Source organism: Mastomys coucha, unplaced genomic scaffold (assembly GCF_008632895.1).
Source record: "Mastomys coucha isolate ucsf_1 unplaced genomic scaffold, UCSF_Mcou_1 pScaffold14, whole genome shotgun sequence".
Lineage (NCBI taxonomy): Eukaryota > Metazoa > Chordata > Mammalia > Rodentia > Muridae > Mastomys > Mastomys coucha.
Window position 1 is genome coordinate 120720254 of NW_022196896.1, and position 22969 is coordinate 120743222.

A 22969-nucleotide genomic window follows, 5' to 3' on the forward strand; every position below is an offset into this window, starting at 1 on the left:
GTTTGTTATCCTCCTAAAGGAACTGAGACCAGGTGTTTACTGATTAGATGTAGTTATGAAGTTCGACATCAAGGAAATTAAATCGAGTTTCCTATTGCTTCCGTTTCCCGACTTGGGTTACCCATTCTGGCCCAAGCCTTTTTCTCAATCAGACACCCTCCTGAAAAATAGGAAACCTAGGTTGGCCCGCCCAGAGGGTCCCACAGCTACGCGTGCGCAATAGGCGCGGACCTCTGACGTCACTGAGCGCGGCCCGCCCCTACATATTAGCAACCGGAGGCGTCCGTAGCAGCAGTGGCTGCGGAGATGTACGAACTTCCGGTTGTCCCGGCAGGCCGCTCCCGCCGCCGCCGCCGAAGCAGCCCGGCGCAGTCTCAGCCACCAGCTCTCCGCCGGAGACTCCGCTCTGCGGCTCCGGCGCGCCCATGGTCGGCGCTGCGGACCGGGAGGCCGGCCCGGCGGCTGCGGCGTGCTGAGAGGCCGGCGTGGAGACCATGCTGACCCCGCGCGGCTGCTCCGGGCCTCGCCGCTTCCTAGCTCCGGCCTTCGTGCTGCTGTTGCTGCCCGCGCTGAGCGGGTCCGGGGTGGTACCGTCGACGGCGGTCAGGGAGGCGCCGGAGGCCAAGCCTCTCAAGCCCGTGCCGCGCACGCTTTCGCCGCTGCCTCCCGGCCCCACCGCGGCCCAGCCGCGGGGCCAAGCTCAGGCTGAAGCCGCCGGGCCTCCAGGCGCGGAGAGCCGCAATGGCAGCGTCCCCGGGGCGGGGTCTGAGGCGGACGGCCTGGATGGGAAAGCCGGAGAAGGCTCCCTGGGTGGCAGCCTGGCCGTGAGTCGCAATCCTAGCGACAAGCCCATGACCCAGCGGGCCCTGACCGTGTTGGTGGTGGTGAGCGCCGCGGTGCTGGTGTACTTCGTGGTCAGGACCGTCAGGTGAGGCTCAGCCTCGATGGGCACCCCCTGCGGCCTAGAGCTGGCCGACAGGTGACCTGCTCCGTGAAGCAGGGAGAATGTCTGTGACCTGGGCTTGACTTCCCCGTCTTCCCCGCCCCCAGCATTAGGGACTGGAGTCTAAGACCATCCGATTGGCTGTCGTAGTGGCCTGTGCTACCTTAGCTAGTGACGCAAGCTGTTGCCCTTCATTTATAAATCAATAACCTACTCCCCCAGCATCTTGCTCTCTGAGGGTGGCCTCTGCCTTAACATACCCTGAGGCCAAATACTCTTCCATCCCCTGGAATTTTGATTACACTGCTGTGCTCTTACTACTCTGCAGTTGGTGTAACTGACATGTCAGGGTTTTGCCTGTTAGAGTGCACTCCTGTGTGTGAGTCGGGGTACCACAAAAGTAGCACAAAAAGTCCTGATGGATGTTTCACTTTTGCAAGATTTACCAGTTGTGTTTCTTAGATGGTACCCTCAATTTATCCCTAAGTAAGTTGTCCTCAATTAATTGGGTACCACATCTCTGGAGAGGGGTCAGATAGAGGAAGACCCCCACCAGAAGGGATAGCCAAGAGAACAGCTGTGGTTTCCCTTTCCCTAAGAGCAGATGGTATTTTGTCAGATTTGTACTGGTTTGTTTATTTCCTGTTTTCCAAATTACTTCACAGTTTTCCGTAACTACACACTAGCATTACTTAATGTCTTTAAATCCTCAAAACGAATTTGTGAATGGAAAACCAACATGGCTTGTCTTAAGTGGTTCATTAAAAAGGTACATTGTTCTGACTGTGTGGTCCAAAGAATCTTACAGAATTTCTTTTACACAACTTAATTACCTACAGTTTTAAGGCTGTTTTCCAAATAATACATTCTCTTATAAGTATATAAAATAAAAAAAAAAATTACTGTTAAGGTTTGAAATTCTACATTGAAACTGATATCAAGAAAGTATGTCCTGTCAAATTTTAGTATTGTATATATTCTTAAAAAAAAGAATCAAAAAAGGGCATTAAAGTACTCCCTTCTTTTCCAAGTTGATATGTTTTTGAAGGTGGATTTTCTTTGTATCCATTAACCAAATAGTACAAATTGGATGCAGACACAAATTTGAAAATCTACTTTTTTCCTGTTTATATTTTTTATACATGGTTTAGGCCAAATGTTAAATAGATTTTGAAGGAAAAAAAAAAGTTCTTTTTACTATTTTTGGTTTTATGAATAGTTAACTTAAAAGTTAAGTTTTTAAATCAAGTATTTTATTTGTTCAGATTTCATTGATAGGTTAGAATTCACATATATATACACATATATAGCCTCCTGGAGCCCTTAGTAAGTTTTAAGAATGTAAAGGAATTCAAAGCATTTGAAAGCCCCTCACATAAGCAATATTATTGAGCTAGAAACTGTTGATTTACAAAGTTCAGAGAATCCACACCTGCTTTGTCACTGGGAAGTTAGTGTTCAGAAGTTATTAAAAGCTTGTGACCACCAGAGTAGGACTTTGATGTTTAGAAATCTTAAAGGAAAATTAAATCATTTTTACTATGCAATTTTTGTGTAATACTGTGCATAATGCCTGTAAGGACCGTATTAGCCTTGGTACACAGAAAGCACGGTTATACTGATCATTTTCTCAATAGCCTTCTTGTTTTTGCAGTTTTATTTTTGTTCCTCCTTATTTGGAATCTTCTATGTAAACAGTCACTGCTGTTGCTTTTCTGTGCTCATTTCCGTACAACTTGAAAGAACTTGGCCTTTTCTGATTCTCCCGGATAATTCCGTATCCGGTTATATGAGAAGCGCCAGATTCAGAACTGGGGCTGATTAAAAACTGCACACTGCAGGCAGCATCTAACACATGGGTGTAGTCCAAGTTCTACATTTAGTTGGTTGTCTGACATCCAAAGCGTGATTGATGCTGACTAAATCTGGGTATATCCAGAACGCAGCCTCTTTACTTCCAGACTGTGCTCTTTATACTCGTTATGGCGGTTGCTCATTTTGGCGCCTTTCCCAAACTATGTGTGATAGAGAACCAGAGCTGCTTATTTGTTTCAAGGGAACCCATTCCCAGATCATTTCTATAACATGATATGGGGTGAAACTGATTATTTTCATTGTGAGATTTTATTATATCAGACTCTATGAGACCTTAAAATTTTTTTGTCTTAGTTTAACTTGCCATCACAAATATTTGGATAGAAATAACTTATTCTGGTAGTGTAGAATTATTCCAAGCAATGGCATTCTTTCTGTAGAGGAACTTGAATACATCTCTGGAGTGCCGTAGAAGCAAAGTAAACTTTGTACAATGAATACAGCCTCTCTCTGAAAACGGTACTTGCCTTTCTGTTCTATACTGAATGCCCATTGCGAAACTTTGTAGTTCTGTGCACAGAGTACAAAGAGAGTAATGTTGCTAATGGCTGGGCCTTAGTTCATGCTTTCTGTTGCTGAATAGGTAAGTGGTGAGGATAAACTTAAAGGGTAATTGCTACTTGCTGATAGAAAAAGAAATGCTCAGTTACTACTTAGATCCTTTCTTCTTTGTAGGACTTTCTTCCTGTAGAAACTGTGTAAGGCCAGAAAACAACTATAGACAGTTATTACAATTTTAAGGGTATATTAATTATATAAAAAAGTTTTATAAACTTATGATTAATCTCGTTTTAAAGCAAACGGTTTTTTTTCTGTCATGTTGTGTTGTGCTTATTCATTGTGATGCATCCATTTTTCCTTCCTTAGAAGTTCCTTGACATCTCCAGTCACAGAACTCTATGAAATAGAGATAAAGAATCCTTTCAATTGATGGCAGTAGGTACCAAATTTAGCATTGATTCAGCCATTCAGCCAGTCAATATTTATTCAGCTGCCCACACTGGGTAATCACAGTATCATTTTGAAATAAATCAGCATTACTGCCCCCATGGCACTCACAGCCTGAAGAGCACAGAGACTTTCATCAAACAGTTCACAGATGATTGAAAAGCGCAGCTCCCTACTCACTATGTTCCTCTTTAGTTTTGGTTCGTTTTTTACCTTTCCTCCTTGTCTTCTTTGGATGCTAGGGACTGTATGTATATATAGCAGTTAAAATTTATGTCCGGGTTCTAGTGATACTTAGCTTATAGAAACTGCACAGTATTAATATATTTTTAACTATTACTGGAACCTTTAAAACTAGTACGAGGCTTCCTTCAAAGAATCTGACTTGGTAACTAAAACACTACTTTTGAGATTTTACCTTTCGTGTGCATAAACTAGTCAGTATTAATCACTGATTGATGTGTGTCATATACCATGTCACATAATTTGAGTACATTTTCTATTTTAATTCTTGCAAAACTCTTCCAGGTAGGTGATATTCTTCTGAAGGCAGTTGAACCTGAACAAGGTTAAGTGGTTTATCTGGAGCTTATACATAGGACCTGTCCAAATCCAGCTCTGCCTGAACCTAATATATCCTGTGACTATGGTCTCTTTTAACAAATATACTTTATTTAGGGTGATAATGTACATGAAAATGGCCAGCTGGTTTATGAAAAAAAGAAGTTGGCAAATTTCTATGTGAAATATGAGTTGTGAATGTTTCCTTTTTAAACTTTACAAATTGAAAAAGTAGGGCAGTGGTAGTGCACGCCTTTAATCCCAGCATTTGGGAGGCAGAGGCAGGCGGATTTCTGAGTTCGAGGACACCCTGGTCTACAGAGTGAGTTCCAGGACAGCAAGGGCTACACAGAGAAACCCTGTCTTGAAAAAAAAAAAAAGAAAGAAAGAAAGAAAGAAAAAGTCAGACAACTTTAGTATTTATTTATGTTCATTACTGTGCTGAACTAAAAATAATTTAATATGCTATGTCAGCCCCACATCATCTCCTTCAAAGATGTTCTTGGTTTGCTAGATATAGTCAGAGAATAGCTGTAGTCTAAAGTGATTACTACTGCTATGTGTTGTCTTGTTGTCTGAGTTCTTTTTATTTCTACTTGGCATGTGTCTATTATGTGTCTGTCTGTCTGTCTAGATATAGTCAGGGAATAGCTGTATTTGAAAGGAGCTACTACTGCTAGATGTTGTCTTGTCTGAGTCCTTTTTATTTCTACTTGGCATCTATCTATTATCTCTCTGTATGTATGTCTGTCTGCATATCTGTCTGTCTGTCTACATATTTGGAGTCTCACTATGCCACCCTAGGTGGCTGTGTATGAAGAGCAAGGCAGTGTTAAACTTGGGGATGTGCCTGCCTCTGTTTGTAGTGGAATTAAAACTGTGCTACCATGCCCAGCTTCTTACCTGCTTTCTTAAGAATATGAGTTACTGAATGAGTTTTACCACTAATTATAAAATTAAGTCATTGATAGAAATTCAATTTAGACAGTGATAAAGATGCAAAGCCTGCATAGCTATTTATATCCAGAATCACTGCCATTAATTTAGTAAGTACTGTTGAGTGCCTGTAGGTACTAGGCCTTGTAATAAGAACTGGCAGTAGGTAAGATGAGAAGTTCTCCAGTTTTGAAGAATCTATCTAATTGTTTAGATATCCTTTGAAAGTGTCATTTGTGTTCTGGTTTTGTATCAAGAGAGATGAAAGTGCATTAAAATATATTTAACAAGTGTGACTCCTCAAAATATTATATACTTTTTTGAGGGATAAAACTTTCCCAAATGTTTATGTTCAGTACTGTGCTGAACTAAAAATAATTTAATATGCTATGTCAGCCCCACATCCTCTCCTTCAAACTTGTTCTGTATGATCTTCTCTCAAGATGTCAAAATATGACCAGGAGTGGTGATATCAGTGATGAGTCAGTGTAGCCTGTCAGTCGTCTGCGTGGAATGAGATTACTGGAGAAGATTAAGAAAAAGCAGAGAAGAGTGGCTATTTTACTTAATCCATTTCATAGAGGAAGAAGCATGGTGCTTCCACCCAAATAATTAGCAAAGTAAGAAGGCCTGAGCAGACTGAGAGTGTCAATACTCTACTGAGAAAAAGAGTTCTTCATTGAGCTTTTCTCGCCCTTCTCTCCCTACAAAACATGAAGGAAGGAAGGAAGACAAGACTGGCTAAGTAATGGAATTCCCTAGAATTTTGAGATATCAAGCAGTCAAAAGAAAGAAACAGAAGAAAACAGAACATGTTGAGGATTTGAGCAGTGACAGGGCTGCCTTCTAAGAAGCTGCACTGAAATGCACCTGGCTAGAACAGAAAGCACCACACAACCCTGTGTGCTGTGTATTCCCACCTTGACATGCAAGGGCCAGGCTGTACTCAAAGGTCAGGTCGGTTTGCGAATGAGGGGGAGCAAAGGTAGCTAAGGATCTGCCTACCTACATGGGTCGTGCAGGTCCTGCACGGAACAGCCGTTTACTCAGTGTTCAGGGAAATAATGGTTATTGGTTTCCTAGTTTTCAATGTGATCTGAAAATCAACCTCTTTTCTCCTATAATTTAGACATAATACTTTTGAGAGTTTCTTTTTCTTTTTTAAGAGAATGTTTTATCTCATGTAGCTCAGGCTGGTCTCAAATTCCCTATGTAGTAGAAGCTGGACTTGCCCACCTGATCTTCCTTCTTTCATCTCCTTAGTACTGGAATCACAGTTGTGTACTATAATGCTAATCCTTTTGAGCATTTCATTTTTTTAGTTGTTTATTATTACTACCATTGTTACTATTAGTGTGTGTTAACTGTGAACAGTCGTAACTGTCTAGTCAGGTGTCAGGGAGCTAATACAGACAAGATGAAAAATGGAAGTCCTGTGTCAGTTCTGCCTTTCAGTCAACTTCCAGAGTGATCCTCTGCTTTGTTCTTATGTACAGTGAAACTTTGGAGAAGGTTTCCAAATGTGGCAGTTATCACAACAAAGCTTTAGGCCTAGCTGCCTAAAACTCCCTAGCAAAATAACAAAGCACCTGTGACCTTCACAATAAGAATGAGATTTATTGGCTGATATAGCTCAGAAAGGGCCTAGAGAGAAAGGATTTGTAATAAGCCTAAAGATTTTATTAGTGGAGGATGCAAAGTACACGGGACCTCTTTTATAAGAATGGGTTCCAGTCACTGGACAAAGCCTAAACTATGCTTAGGATATGTGCGGATTCAGGTGGAGGCTGGCTGACTCCTGGTAGAAACGAATGAGTAGTTTGGTTCTTTGACGCATTCCTGAAGACCAGGCTTCATTCAGTCCCTGAATGAAGAAAATAGGCCCATGTGATTGACAGTCTTGTTTCTACATTGCTCTAAGCTGTTCTTCCTATAGGAAGAGAGAAGTTTTGGGTTACTATATAAAAAGATGTACATTCAAGAATAAACTGTCCAGTTCTGTTTAAATGCCAGTCCTGGGAAAAGAGCAATAGAGAAGGAACATTTGAAGGAGTGCGGAAAGCACAGAAGCTCAGAAGACAGGGAGGAGTATCTAACAAAAGCCTAGAGATAACATGGGCAGGGCTCCTAAGAGGGTTTGCAGTAAAATGTCACCGTTTGTCTATTGCATCCCACCTTGCACATGCCTGATCATGTATCTTTGTCTCCTCATCTTTTATATTCCTCATAGCCTGGCTTCTAATTACAGCACACTGAGTTAGAGCATCGCCTTACAGAGGACTCCTCGCCTGCATCATCACATCTTCCGGTTAGCTGGGCATACAACAGTGTGTACTTTGGCTTTGGCAGCATCACTCTTCCTTGTTCCTTTTCTCTTTGTTTAGAGTATATTGCTTTTCATCAATTCCCTGTTTGATGAATTCTTTCTTTCTGCTTTTGGTTAGTTGGTTTGTTTATGTTCTTCTGAGACACCGTTTCATGTAGCCCAGTCTGGCCTCTAATTCGATGTATAACCGAGCCAGGCTGTGACCTCTTCCTCCTCCTAATTCCACCTTTGGAGAGTTGAGATGTAGGCAGCCGTGGGCCACCTCAACTCTTCCTGTGTTGATGACCACTTGTCTGCCATGGACAGCAGGTCTTTGATTCCTGAGCTCTCGTTCCAGATAATAGAATATGAATATTTGCACGGGGAATGTTCTAACCTTTGTTCATATATTTCAGTGACATGTCGGCCTTTCCCTTAACCCTCTGTTCAGTCTGCATACCATTATAACCCGTTAGTTACCTTTCTCTAGGAGAATTTCAAGTCGCACCTGGTGTGTTTGGTTATAGAAATGGAAGGAGGTGAAAGAGAGATGTCGAGTTAGTTTTGATTATGTAGCACATCCAGGTTTGATTCCAGGATGAAAATTGTAGAGCACTAGCATCCTAGGTCACTAATGTTACTTCCTTTATTATTATTAGTAGTAGTACTACACAAATTGCTTCAGATTAATTCTTGTTTACAAAGTGCTACACTAATTCTTTGTTACTTTTATGGCAAAGTAATGATAAAAGTTATATTTGTGTAAAAATACAAGCATATAAATATATGCTGATATATTTATATACTGAGGTCCACTTTGCTTTATGCCTAAGATCATAGAGAATGCATATGTGAATGTGCATGTGCATGTGAATGATTTACATATTCCTCATTCTAACTTGAATGTATTGTGAAACTAGTTTCAGCTATTTATATTATTTCATACTTAATATAGTCCTGACACACATCTCATTAAAAGAAAGTGAAAAGAAACACATTTGTGAACCAAGTCAGGTGTTCTCATGTCCATAGAGTAGTAAAGTAAAATGGAGTTTTATTCTGTTGTGTTTATTTTATGTGGCATCAAATGTTTTCACATAAAATTTTATCACGCTTACTTTAGTACTTTTGATTCTATAAATGACTGATGCACATTATTGAAACAGGTAGTTCTGACTGAACTGAATATATTTAGTGAAACATTAAGGAATCTGCATCTATGTTAAGACAGCCCCTTGAGTGACATATGATATGATTAAATGTCCCTCAATATACATTACTGTTTCACTGTTTCCTTCTGCCATTTCAGGATTCCATACTTTTCTGCCTATTTTAGATAATATTTCTAATAGTTACTAGTCACCCAGCAAAATATACCTTCAATATATGTTACAATGTATGTTTATTATGGCTAATTGAAAGTGTGCGTATTAGTGACTGAATGTATATAATTATTAGCACATCTATATGTATGAGAGTAAAGAAAATAAGGAGTGGTTTTAAAGCCTCATTTAGATTTCAGTTGAAAAATAATATAAACTGGATAGTAAAAGAAAAAATAGTGTTTTTATCTTAATATTTTTCTTTATTAAAATGTATATATATATATAATTTATTTTATGCTTACCATTTTAAATAGTTCACTGGGTTATCACAATGATTTTAAAGTTTTGTGTTTTTTATTTTCCTTGAGAAATACCACTAATAGAGCCCTTTGTATAGCAGTTGATATTTTTATGTGGTATAACTCTGATGATCGAAGCTATGGATGCCACAAAGTCAGACCATACAACAGATCTCACGTGACAGGTTTATTGCGGGAGGGTGGTATACTGCCTCTGCCTGTGGGTGAGGGTGGAGGGAGAGAGAGAGTAGGGAGAGGAGGCACTGGCTTTTTATAAGGGATGTAGCACATGCACATAGGGAGGATATACGTGACTCATGATGACAGTGGATAAGTGTAGTGATAATGTGTCACATCTTGGCAACTAGCGATGATATATCCTGTTGTTGCTGGGTCCCTGGGGCAGGCCAATGAAGATTCCTGGTTGTTAACAGTAGCTGTCATGACCATGTAAGCATCTTTGAATATACCACTAGAATAAGGAAAGACATTTTTAGAGAAATGACATTTCAATTTACTCTATAAGACTTTTAAGTTTTGTTTAAGTTTTATGAGTTAATACATATATTAATTGGTAAATTTATTTTAATCAAGATGCATCTCTCACTAGTTTATATTTAGCACTTAGCTATTCTGTCTCTCTATATAAATAGGTTCTTGTTTTAAAGAGATATTTGAAAGATAGTATTTACATATATTACTGAATAAATCTACAATGTAAACTGTAGAGAGAATATGCGCAGATTATGTATAAACTGGAATTCCTAAGTCAGTTCACCCTGATGTTTCTACCACACCTAGGTATGGGATGTAATGTTAGATAGATGCATTTATCTGTTTGCTGAAGAAAATCATCATTCAACTTGTGATGGCTTGGATTAAAGTTAAAGCATTAGCTGAATTAATCCAGGACACTAGCATGTTGCTGATTTGTTTTATATGACCTGGGAGGTAGTGAGTTTGTTACAAGAGGTACAGTCATGTGCTATCAAGTATTCATTGACTGGGAAGTCATGTGATTTAGAAAAGCCACTGAAAGAATTGCCAAAGAGAAAGAGGCTCTAGTAGAACTGTCAGTATCCAATAACCTGTGCTGTGTAAGTTTTTGCTCACTGTGTGAGAGCATGTGAATCATCACAGATATCTAAGTAGCACCTTAATTACCAGTCATGAAGTGAAAAGGGACCAATAGTGACTACTTACTTCCCTTATTTTTTTCTTCTTTCCAGAGTAATGTTGATAGCTTTTCTGTTAAGTACTTTAAGAAGTCTGAATTTAACTTGGTAAACAAGCTAAATCTCATCTGCCAGCAAGTTCTTGTAAAGACCTAGACAGAAGAATTTTTAAGGACTTTAAACAAAACAAAATATTAAGACAGATATGTGACAAATCATATTGACCTATAAAATCCAAATAGAAGCAAAAACTTAGGATTGTGTTTTATATGATTTGTGAGAATGTGTGCAAATGTCTGTGTGTTGATTTATACATCAATACATTTTGCTTTGTAATTTGCTAGTTTGGCATGTAGTTTCTTACTATATAATGCTACTTTATACTGTCTTGTCTTTTCTAGTTAAAGCATTTATTATGCTTTACATTATTAAATATGTGATGTTAAATACTGTTCTGAAACTAGTTTATTACTTCATTACCTTTAGGAAGATATAAAGATAGGTCTGTAAGAAATGACTTGTGGAAATTATATTTTTCTCCAAATGGAGTAATAGCTTAGAAATTTTGATAGCTAAGAGTAGACATTTTATACTCAAAAACTAATATAATGTCTATTGGTTAATATGACACAAACACTGATTTTTTTTTATATTTGCATGTTTGCATAAATGTACAGGCACTTTGTCTTTCATGGTTCTCAGTTGCTTTTGAGGGGGCTCTTAATACTCTGCCGTTGGAACTGAAGTTAATATTCTAAATATCAGTTAACATTATGGTAAGCTGAGTAAATTATACTTTGAGTAAAATGAATTTTACTTGTGATCACTCTCTGAAGTTTTTTCTGTTTTGTTTCTAATCTCCAACAAGTCCCTGTAAAAGACCTACGGCATGTCCTATAAAGTATTGACTTTATTGTCCTTTACTCTTAGATATTGAATGCATCATCATAGTTTGGATCACTGAGTCAGAAATCACCAGCTTAGTGATGCTGAGTTTCTATTCCTGACATTTTTGGCTTACTTATTCCCCAAGTTTGGTCATTTTAAAATTCTCAGTTGATTCTGATATGTAGTCTAAGTTATGAGGCACTAATCTAAATTGAAGTGTATGTCTAGGGCTTCCAATATAAAGCTTTTGGGTGCTAATAACATTGCTTAGTTGTGTCTGGACAAGAGATAAAGGCTGAAACTAGAGTACTTGAGAAAGATTTAGTATCTGAAGGAAGGCTTGCGAAATTATCTCTTGGGGCTGGAGAGATGGCTCAGCAATAAGATTACTGCTGTTCTTCCACAGGACATTGAATTGTTTCCAGGACCCATGTAGGGCATTTCGGAGCCAACTGTAGCTATAGCTACAGGGATGTGGCACATCCTCCTGGCTTGTCTGCCATCCACACACATTTCATTCACTTATACATATTCACATACATATACATATAAATAAAAATAGCAAATATCACTCAGCTTTAGTTCACAGAGATTAAAGAGAGTATGCTAGACAGGAGAAATGTTGATGTCATATGAATATATAGAAATGAGTTTATTTAATGAATTATCAGTAACCCTTCATGCTAAATTGATTGTTTTAATATGCCTGAATTTTAATCAGTTTTGTACTGAGGGTGTGCTTGGTATGAAACACCAACTAATTTCTTTAATTTACAGTTACATATAAAGTAAAGATAAGAGTATATTAAAACAATTGCATTTATTTATTTGGTTGGTTTACTAGGATGAGAAGAAGAAACCGCAAAACTAGGAGATATGGTGTTTTGGACACGAACATAGAGAACATGGAATTGACGCCTTTAGAACAAGATGATGAGGATGATGACAACACACTGTTTGATGCCAATCATCCTAGAAGGTAAGTTGCTACAGTGTGTCAGGATGCAAACCTTTGCCCAGACAGTTGATGTACACTATCATTTTGCAGGCATTATTCTAGCAGATTTTACTGGGTTCTGTTTAGTGAAGTTCTTTGTCCTGCCCTAGCCATGGATTTCACTCACAAGGCTTTGCTGAAATAAATATAAACAATAGTATACATTCCCTAAGATGAACTTCCTCTTTGTAGATTTCTTTGCAGTGTTTGCATGAAATATTTTATTCTTGCAATATGCATTACCTCAGCATATATTTTGCTTATGTCTGTTTTTGAGAAATATTTAGTAAACTTGCTTTTAGCTTTACAATCTGAAATGATTTTGTTATTTTGCTTACTTGATTTGCAAATAGTGCTTCCTGATAGAACTGTAAGACTGGAAGTTTGTTGTTTCGTGGTTTAGCTGTGATCTCCTTAATCAGACCTAGTCCCACAACACATCAAGATCTTTTCTAAGGTGTTTGGATAAACAAAATTACAAGAGTATATGAATTAGTATCAGTGCAAGTGGAATGAAAAGAGGCAACAAAGTTATAGCAGGTAGGAAAGCTATGCAAAGAGAACATGGGATTGCTTGTGAAGGCAGAGTCTAGAATCATAAATCAGAGGGCACAGAAATCTCTTTTACTTGATGAAATTTATTCTTTGACAGTTTCATATAGGTATATAGTACATTCTGCCTAACCTCTCCGCCACCTTGTCTCCCTCTCCTCCACCTTGTCTCCTTCTCCCCAGAGTCCCCTCACCCACTTTCTTACAATTTTCTCTTCCACAATCAGGCCTTTTTGTTCAGATGCAGTGAGTTTAACCTGGACTTATGAACACAGGTGTGCACATACCCACTGGACCATGGTGGTCTCACAGTTAGGTCAGTAACTGCTGTGAATGGCTCTTCCTTCACCAGAATTGTTTAGTAGCCAATAGCTCAGCAGGGAGGAATCAGGCCCCAGGTCATGACTGGCTATTGACAGGTTCAGTGGCATGAAGGCGCAGTGCAGAAGACTCAGCTGCCCTTTGCAGTGGCTGTGCCACGTCCTGAAGACAGCATCTCATCGTCCTGTGTGACTTGCAGCTGTTTCCAGCTGTTGTAGGGAGTTACACTCACTCTTCCTGAGCCTCGTTGGAGTGGCTTAACTGCCCTGCTTAGGGCTAAGCTTTCAGCTACCACTGTTAACACCTTGAGCAGCCCTGATTCTGCACTCACTGTTGTTCCTTGCAGAGAGAAGTGCCTGTGATAAAGGATGAGAGTAACATCTGTCTGTGGTTATAAACAAATATTTAGAATGCAGTTTGGTCCCAACTGCATGGTCTGAACCACAGTAGTGAATCCCCTACTGGGCCCTCTGCTCCCAGGCTCCTAGCTGTGTGGTTTTTGTTTGTTTTGCCAGGCATACATTCCCCTGGTAGAGGCCTGAAATCCTGTGTAAAGCAGTGGGCATGCCAGGCAGGTTGTCATTTGAGTTGTTAGGTAAGGTCTGGGCAGGGCTGCTGCTTTGTATTGATATAGAATTGAGTAGCTCAACGTTTGTTAGATTTTTCTGTTGTTAGAATGAAGATATCATACATAGATGAATAAATAGTATTGCTCCCAGAAGCCATTATTTGTTAAATAAAAATCTCATTGCCAAATGTGTGGTTTCTATAAGAGTTGGTAGTTGAGAGTGCCGGCAGTCTTTCTGGTGTCTTCCATCCCCAAGAAAGCTGTTAGGGGAAACTTAGGGCTCAGGTCCAGCTTTCTGTGTCATGGGTCTGAATGTATGTTGTCTTCAGCAATGGATGCTTTCTTCCTCTGGCTCTGACGGGCTAACAAGAGGAATGGCAAGAGTCCGTACTGTTTGGCGTGTAAGACTGGTTTTATTTGCTGTCTCTTTTTAAAGTATGGGCCAGCCAAATTTGTTAGCTTGCATTTAATAGTTAGTGTATCTAATTTGTACTTATCTTCATGTTAGAATCAGACGAAAAATAATATGCAGTAGCCTAAGCACAAACACGTACTGAGTAAATAGATGGTGACCTTGAGTGCCATGTCTGAGTGCTAAATAAGCAAAGGCTTTAGAGTTGATTTACTCTTTAAAACTATTATTGTCATTTGCAATGACCATAATTATATTTAATTATGCTACATATTATGAGATGTCTGCTATAAACATTCATAGAAAGGAAAGACAAAATGAAATTTCCAGTTCATGATTACCTCCAAAGAACAACTCAATTGGAGTATCAGCTCACCTGTATTAAATATGTTTTAATTTGAATGGGAATCATCCTCCATACTTCTTGTTTGAACACTTGGTTTCAGCTGATAGCATTGCTTACTCAAGCTTGTAAAGCAATTAGCCAGTAGAGCCTTGCTGAAGAAAATAGGATGCTGTCAGTGCCACTTACCAGTTTAGTACCTAGCTCCAGTTTCCTCCTGCTCCTGTTTCCCCGACCATGGATCCAGTGTGAATAGCTGCATTGTCACCCTCCTGCCTGCTGCTATCCTGACCACCATGATGGAATGTGCCCTGCAAACTGTAAGCCAAGTTACAGTCTTACTCCCGAAAATGTAGCTAATACAAGAATTCATCAAGAGTTTGCCACAGGCAAAAATAATCACCTTAAGTTTAGTTGTTGTGAAGGTGATGGTTCAGAAGTTAATGGTTCAGAAGTTAAAAGGAAAGTTCATGAGACTATTATGTATAATTATATTCCATCAACTTTGAACCTTAGAGAAAAAAGATGGATACATTCCTAAACAACCAGTTTGTGTACTCTTTGCTGGGAAAGACATCCTTGCCTGCTCTCAGTTTTCTTCAGTTTCCTGTAGTTCTTTATATAGGGTTGAGGCCTCATGGGTCTTTCCCCACTGGCGTGGTCATTGGTGTCATCCTTGCTCAGATCACATTTGGGTAGTCATCACATTCTCACAGCAACTCCCCACCCCCCACACACCCCCACCAGGGCTCTTAGAATCACTCTGCCTCTTCTCTAGCTTTCCCTGACCTTAGGTGAAGCAGTCGCGACTGCGCTCCACGACCCATTTTGAAAACTACTTTGTAGATTTTGTAAGCAGCCAGAGTAAAAAGAAAGATGAGTTAGACCCTGCAATCATGAGAGGGCCTTGTACTATTTAAAGCTATCAGAGGATATTTAAGGGTACCACACAAATTTAGGATTTAAATTTACTAGGCAAAAGAGAAAGACACAGTAATAATAAAGTGGTTCAGTGTTTAACAGTTAGGTAGTGAAGTCATTTTGAGTTTGGAATCTTAGTTTATATTTCAGTAGGTATTAAATTTAATAGCATTCATCGTGGAGCACAGTCAAACTGTAATGAAGCTATAGGAGTTATTATGGGCCATCAAGTATGAAGCCATTTTTATTGTAAGGAATTACAGGTGATTGTCCCAGTGATCAGAGAAAACCGAATGATCATTCTGATACTAGGATTAGTGATTGATATTTGCTGTGTACCCAGGTGCTCTAGCAACCTCTGGCTTCATAGGGTGAACAGAGGTACACAAATTGCCCAGTTTCATGTGGTTAACAGTCTGTTGGATAGACTTAAGGCTAGCAAGACAGAAAAAAAGAAATGTAAAAATAGTCAACTTGGGATTTGACATTTTTATTAATTAAGGTTTCCAGAATCAATAGTAATTTACTTTTGGAGGCATATGTTTATTTTTAAATGAGAAACAAAGATGGATCTTAGAGATACTACGTAGCAAAATACAGTGGAGTTGTTTGCGTGTTCTTCCTTTATTCTCTGCATTTCTCTCCCCCTCTCCCTCTCCTTCTCCCCACCTCTCCCTCCCCATGTGTGTGTGTGTGTGTGTATGTGTGTGTGTGTGTTCATGTAGATTAAATACAGAGCCTAGCAGATTTATGCTATATAAGCACCTCTGAGTTGCATCCTCAGCTATGCATTTGTGGTTGTATACTAGATTTGGATTTCTTTGTTGGTAGAATTCATGAGTGGGAACATTAGAGAGTGGAGTTTTTTACTGTTAATAATACATTGAGCTTTGTAATAGACATACATACATATACATATATACATACATAGGCACATATGTAGGCTTATGTTTCCAACTCTGAATGTAAAGGTTATAAGAGCGAAAGGATTAAGACATTTGCTGTCAGACTGCTTTACAGAAATGTCAAAAGCTACATCCACAAATTCTCAGCAACATACCTGCATAAGATGAGCTGGACAAAATCAGCATCAGTAGGCATGCCGCACTAGAGAAGAGGAGACCACAGGGACTCAGCACTCCACAGAAAACTGCAACCGACTAAGGAGTGCTAAGAGTCAAAGAAATCTTCTTAGAGAAGAACACACCGGCTGGTTATCCAACCAAATGGTCAGCCGTGTTGTATGTATGTATGCTGTACATAGACTGAGCAGGTTGTGTATATGCCTTTAGGAATACATGTGTGTATTTATATGTACATACATGTAAGCTATAACAATAAATGAAAGCAATAAATTTGACAGCGAGCAAGCAGAGATATATGGGAAGATTTCGAGGTAGAACAGTGAAAAGGAAATGATATAACCCTAAAAATAAAATAAAAAAATAAAAAGAATAAAGCCATATTAAGAAGGCAAACACAAGAATCAAATTTGAATAAGGTTGTAAAAGAAGTAAAAAGATTAAAAATAAAGCCACAGACTTTCTTTGCAAATTTATTATGGTAGCAGAAATGACTTAACTTCAGACAATGCACATGTATCTGTCTTATCCATGTACCTAGTATGTTTTCAAAGAATTCTTAATGATGTATTAAAAGAAAGCACTTCATGAAATTATCTAACTTAAGTCACGCTTTGTAGATTTACTTTCATTAGCCAGTCATCCTTAAGAATTTACATTACTAAGTTAGCTTATTAAATAGCTGAAGTTTGGGTACCTCCACATATGTTAATAACAGGGACTGCCCTCATGGTCCCTCCACATATGTTAATAACAGGGACTGCCCTCATGGTCCCTCCACATATGTTAATAACAGGGACTGCCCTCATGTCCCCTCCACATATGTTAATAACAGGGACTGCCCTCATGTCCCCCTTGCCCACCTCACTGACTTGGTAAGCACACCAGCACTGAGAGTCTTGGGTAGCATTTTATAATACTTCTGTCAAATTTTCAATAGTTCTAAGGAAAAAAAAAAAGGATCAGAATATCCCAGTCAGCATCTCTTCCTTTTCATACTATGACAGATTCCAAACATCAGCAGTTTTATATCCCTTCTTTGATGGCTGACTTTAACTTCCCCTTTATGGCACAGTATATGATGAACATAATCAGGCAGCACAGAACACGTTACCAGTCGCCAGCATCTGCTCTGAAGCCTGCTCCTTCTATTGCTGTACATTACTAGCTGCCCTCACCACTGAATGCAGGGATTTTAACAACTGAAACAGGAGGGCGGATGCTACATTTCTCAGCTCTTCTACTTCATTAATTTGTATCTTTAAAAGATGAGTGGAGCTACTGGACAGCTCGCTCTACAGACTGGATCAACACAAAGGGAACAATAAGAAACAGGGAAAAGGCTAAAGTGGAAAAACATCAAGAAAAAACAAAGTAATAAAAAGGAAGAGGAAAGACTATTTGTGGGTTATTTTGATACTATGTCAAATACAATTTAAGGCAGCATATTTATTAATAAATAGAATTTTGTACAACCCTAATATTTTTCCAATGTACCATTATATACATGTATGTATGTGTGTGTGTGTGTATATATATATATATATATATATATATATACATCACATCCACACCCACATATATATACTAGTATGTTCCATTGGAGATATTTTATGTGTGTATGGTATGTATATGTGTATATATGTGTGTGTATGTATATATATGTATATATATATAAATTATATGGACATATGTGTAGTCTGTACCAATTATATATAATATCCAAATATCTATATAAATTCAATGGTACAGACTAGTATATGTGTATGTATGTGTGCGTGTATATGCACATATACTATATATAGTATTATGCATATGTATATGTATATTATTATGCAAAATATATACATATTACTGCTATGTGAACAGGTAGTCTTGAACTTGTAGTGATTGTCCTGACCTCTTGAATGATGAGATTGTAGATATGAGCTACCATCTCTCACTTTTATTACTATATTGTATAATATTCAACATTTACTGCATAGAAAATATCTCAGTAGTTGATGCACATTTCACTAGGAGGGAACATGAGGTGCTAGAAGTGTCACAAGAATGACTAAATAGACACTACACTGCCCTCTTTACTAGAAGTGCTATGAGAATGGTCTTCTAAAGGAATTCTTACAGCTCCAGTTCGAGGGAGGAAAATTGGGGCTGACTCCTTATCCTGTTAGAATCTCATTCCATTTGTTTAGTATTTATTTGATTTTCATCTAAAATATGAACATTCCCATTCTGTCCCTCCCCTCTCCTAAGAGTCTGCATTCCTGTTAGTTTTCCAATCCCACAGGACTGGGGTGCTGTGCTGGTCTTTGGTTCCTCCTGCATGAAGTGCATTCTACACTAGCAACTGTAATTAATTTTCAGTCATATCTTACTTCTACTGCGTCAGTACTTACACACTTCTCCTTTGTGGCCCAGACTCTTTGTGGTTGTCGTTTGTTTGTTTTAGAGCACATAGCATTTTTAGGGAGGAGGGGAAGCCTCCTCCGTGCACTTTCATAAATTGGCTCGTGTGTTGTTTGTAGAGGTTCTGTCTTCCTCGTCCACTCTCTTGTTTAGGGCTGTAAAATGGGAAGAGCATAGCAAGTGTTTACATGATGGACGGCATTTTCTCTTCTTTTGAACAGAAAAAACTCAGGAGATGAGATAGCATGTCATCACTAAAACGAGCTACCAGTTTTCTGAAAAAAAAAAAAATCTTCAGAGAAAATGTCAGTAATCCACTTCACTCTCAGTAAAGAGTAAAACAACTTTAGAGCACAAAGAACGAATGGAAACAGTTTGTCAGTAGAGGGAAGTTTAACTTCTGTCAAAAATAAAATAATTATTAAAATGATATGAATTAGAAGACAACTCTAAAACTAAGGAAGCAGCTTTAAAAGTGAGTACTAGTGTTCCTAGGCTAGGCTAGTAATTTATGTTAAATATGTCATTTTAAATCCCTAAATTTGCTTCCTCATGACTTTTACGCTGCCACGTTTAATTTAATTTGTATGTGTTCATTATACTTTGTACATAACGACACTTAATCATAACGATACTTTCTTGCTGTCTATATCAGTGTTGGAATCAGAAAAAGGGTTCTATTGAAGTGCTTAACAGATGCAGTAATTACCTGGGCCCTGTAGGGCAGGCAGGGTTGAGAGGTGACAGACTGAACAGTGCTGGGACATGCACTTAGCACTAGAATGTGGTGGGAACCAATTGGCCAAATGGTATTTCAGCATACCATTATTAGAGAGGTCTTCATTTCAGGTCAACATTACCTCTGAATTGTGAGTGACTTCCAGACTGTATGTGTACAGCTGTCTGACAAAATAAAGAATTGAGATTCTTTTCTTAATTTATTAATTGATCACTAGCTTCCCAGCTTCCCAACATTAAACAATATTTTTGACTGTGAAAATAAAGGAAGGGGATCAGGAATTCACAAGCATCTTTAGCTTTGTGAGACTATAATTTAAAAAAAAAAAAAAGGCAGTATTTCTAAGAGTTAATAAAAACCCAGGGCCAAGCATAGTAGATCATGCTGTAATCCTAAAACTTGAGAGGCCATTTTGTATATTTGAAATGATTAAACAACAAAACATGCTTTTAAACTATTTTCTAACTCTGTTCCACACACTGGCACATGCAGGCTGCTATAATGCACACATGCTTTGAGTGTTCTGGACATCATCAGAGCATTGACCACTGAGGTTAATAAAGATTCTACCCGTATTTTGTCCTTTGTTTCAAATTGTTGCCAGTTCTGTGGAGACTTAAACCATTACTTCATCTAGGGCCTAATGCTTTTGAGCTGGTGACTAAAATAGCTAAACAAGCTGCCAGTTTAACTCTGACAATGTAATGATACTTCATGCAAGTATTTTCTCACCATCTCTTGCAAGCTTCATCTCTGGAATAATTTGGCAGCTTGTGATTGCAGTTGCGTATCTTGTTTTGTGACAGGCTTTTATTGTCACAGAAGTTATTGACCTGCGTTTGTCTAGGACAGTATGCTATCTAAGGATATGGTCTTCTTCCTAGGACAGGGTATGCTGGCAGTACTGTCTTCAGTGGCCACAGTCTGTCCTAGTGGCTTTCGAGCTTCAGTCTCTCTCTCTCTCTCTTAATAGGCACAGCTCTCAACACTTGGCCCCCTCAGAGTGTGCTGTGGTCCCTGACTCCAGTCTAACATCTGTGGTATTTCTCCAGGAAGTAGAACTTGATTTCTTTCCTCATGTAATGCTAATGCCATCCTCGTTTCCAGAGAAAGGGCAACTGAATTAAGGGTAGCAGATAAGAAGGGCATATTGATGTGTGAGTTGCAGTTATTTTTAAAAATTCACAAGACAGCCAGATAAGGTCCTGTGGGAGATGTGTCAAAGAGAGTCGCAAGCTCCAGCCATGGTATGGTGTTGTATAAGTGTGCACTTGATCTCAGGCCTTGAGTGGGGAATGGAGAAATGCATCATAGCTGGAGCCAAGTTAAGGTCGTGTAAAAACAAAACAAAATCTCTGAAGACTGATTTTCTCAGTTAAGAATGCTCCCAGACCTTCCCATGCTTTTAAATAACTTTTATTGAAAACTTGTCCCTTGCCGTTCATTCACTTATCTGAAACAGGGTCTGACTAGGTAGCCCAGACCAGTCACGAATTTCTCCCCATCATCCATGCACAACCAAACTTTGTCTTTTGTAGGATTTTTTGTTGTTGCTGCCATACTACAAATCTGAAAGATTGTTTTTTCATTGAATGTGATTTCAGAAATAAAGAACTATATTTATAGAAACAAACAAAAAAACTATTGCCTAATGCCCATTGAAATAATTTGTTAATGTTCTGTGAGAACAATTTTATTGTGAATATAAACATGAGAGGTCTTATTACTTACGATATTATGTATAAAATTATTTTGAATAGTTAAAATTACAGTTCAAAGACTAATAATATCCAACGTAATTAATAAGTGACACTGTCACATAACCACAGTGGTTCACAATAAAGAACTTTTTCTTAGTTTATGTTATTCTCCTTAAAACCTCTGAGTCTTTAAATGTGTTTACAAGCGCAGTCTTATTCATATATCTATTTATTCATTTTGCAGATGAGTATGTGCCTTTAATGAGAAGACTTCATATTTCTACTGAAGAATAGAGTTTCTATGTCTAAGGAATAAGAAGCCACTCTATCAAGGGGAGGGGAATTTAAGTTACATACATTATGTCAACCTTTAATTTGTTGTTAATAAATATTGCATCATTTTGTTACAAGTTTGTAAATTGGAACTGCTGTATTTATTAGTGGGCTCCATGTTGTTAGGGACAGACTGTATTGTGCTGGAGTTCCTGTTTGAAAGTTATTTTAAATGTTCTCTGCAAAACTTTGCCCCTCCTTTTACCGTACTCGTGTAACTTGGTTTTCTTTATTAATCAGTTGTCGCTGTTTTCTTTTTTGTCAGTGTCATAATTTAAAGAACTATAAGCCACAACTAACTGCTATGAATTAATCAATTCTACTAAACTTTTTCCCATTTTTGTGGGGGAAAAGCCAAATCTATTATGTTGTTTTTGAGTTTGTAAATAGTAAGAATTGTCTGTGCTAAAGTATGAAAAAGAATAAATATGATTTAAAACTATTTAAGTGGTACAGACAGAATGTGTTTACAAAATAAATACTGCATAATTATATATTAACATGTGTTGTTTTATATTATCTTTATATACTGCGTCCAAAACCTATGTTTTCCTAACTATAGGGTCTCATACCTGTATTTCCTGTATTAAGGAGGATCTCTGTGAGTTTGAGGTCAATGATAAATCAGACAAAGAAGGTTGATTAGATATTTTGGAAATCTATGAATTTCAAATACATTTGTAGTGTAATCTGAGAGAGTTAATAATGCAAATTGTATGGTTATAAGTATGAGTCTTGTCAGAGATCAAGACATTGAGATTTTTTTATCTGTAGACATTGAAGTCAGGATTTTATCTAGAGACTAGCCTTATCTCACAGCAAATCCCACGCAGGACCCATTTTTACATATTTTAAAATTTAGAAGAAAACTTAAAGAAAAAGCATGGGTCATAAAACTCCACTGCTTGTTAGCATCAGTGAGGTCATTTAAATGAATAATCCCTAGTCATAGTGGCTTATATGGATGTTGTTATTTATTAACATCAGCTTTACAATATCTATTTCTACCATGTTTGACATTTTCTCTGTAGCAAAGCTGATTAAAAAAAAAAAACTTTTCCTCAAAACCTAAATTTGGCTATTTTGTAGGCTTCTGCTTCATGATGATGAATTAATTTGGCATTGACTAAAGCCAACCTTGAGGCTACTCTCATACAAGGCCACAATAGAATCTCCTCTAACAATGAGAAAAAGATCAAAAGAAAAATACTTCTATATTTAAGTATAACACAGGCCTGTAATATTTTAAATAAAACTCAAAACTTCACATACTAAAAAAGTATTCTTGTCACCACATTCCCTTTGTATATTGGGAAGCTTTGCTGGCTGTCCCCCTA

General features: G+C 38.2%; 1 protein-coding gene across 1 annotated transcript; it reads left to right on the forward strand.

Annotated features, from left to right (window-relative positions):
- The first annotated feature begins 305 nt into the window (after nucleotides 1-305).
- Nucleotides 306-22126, forward strand: Fam174a (family with sequence similarity 174 member A). Its single transcript, XM_031368527.1, has 3 exons — nucleotides 306-928; nucleotides 12100-12234; nucleotides 21544-22126. The coding sequence occupies exons 1-3, from the start codon at nucleotides 495-497 to the stop codon at nucleotides 21545-21547; spliced, it is 573 nt and encodes a 190-aa protein (XP_031224387.1). The 5' UTR covers nucleotides 306-494; the 3' UTR covers nucleotides 21548-22126.
- The last annotated feature ends 843 nt before the right edge of the window (nucleotides 22127-22969 follow it).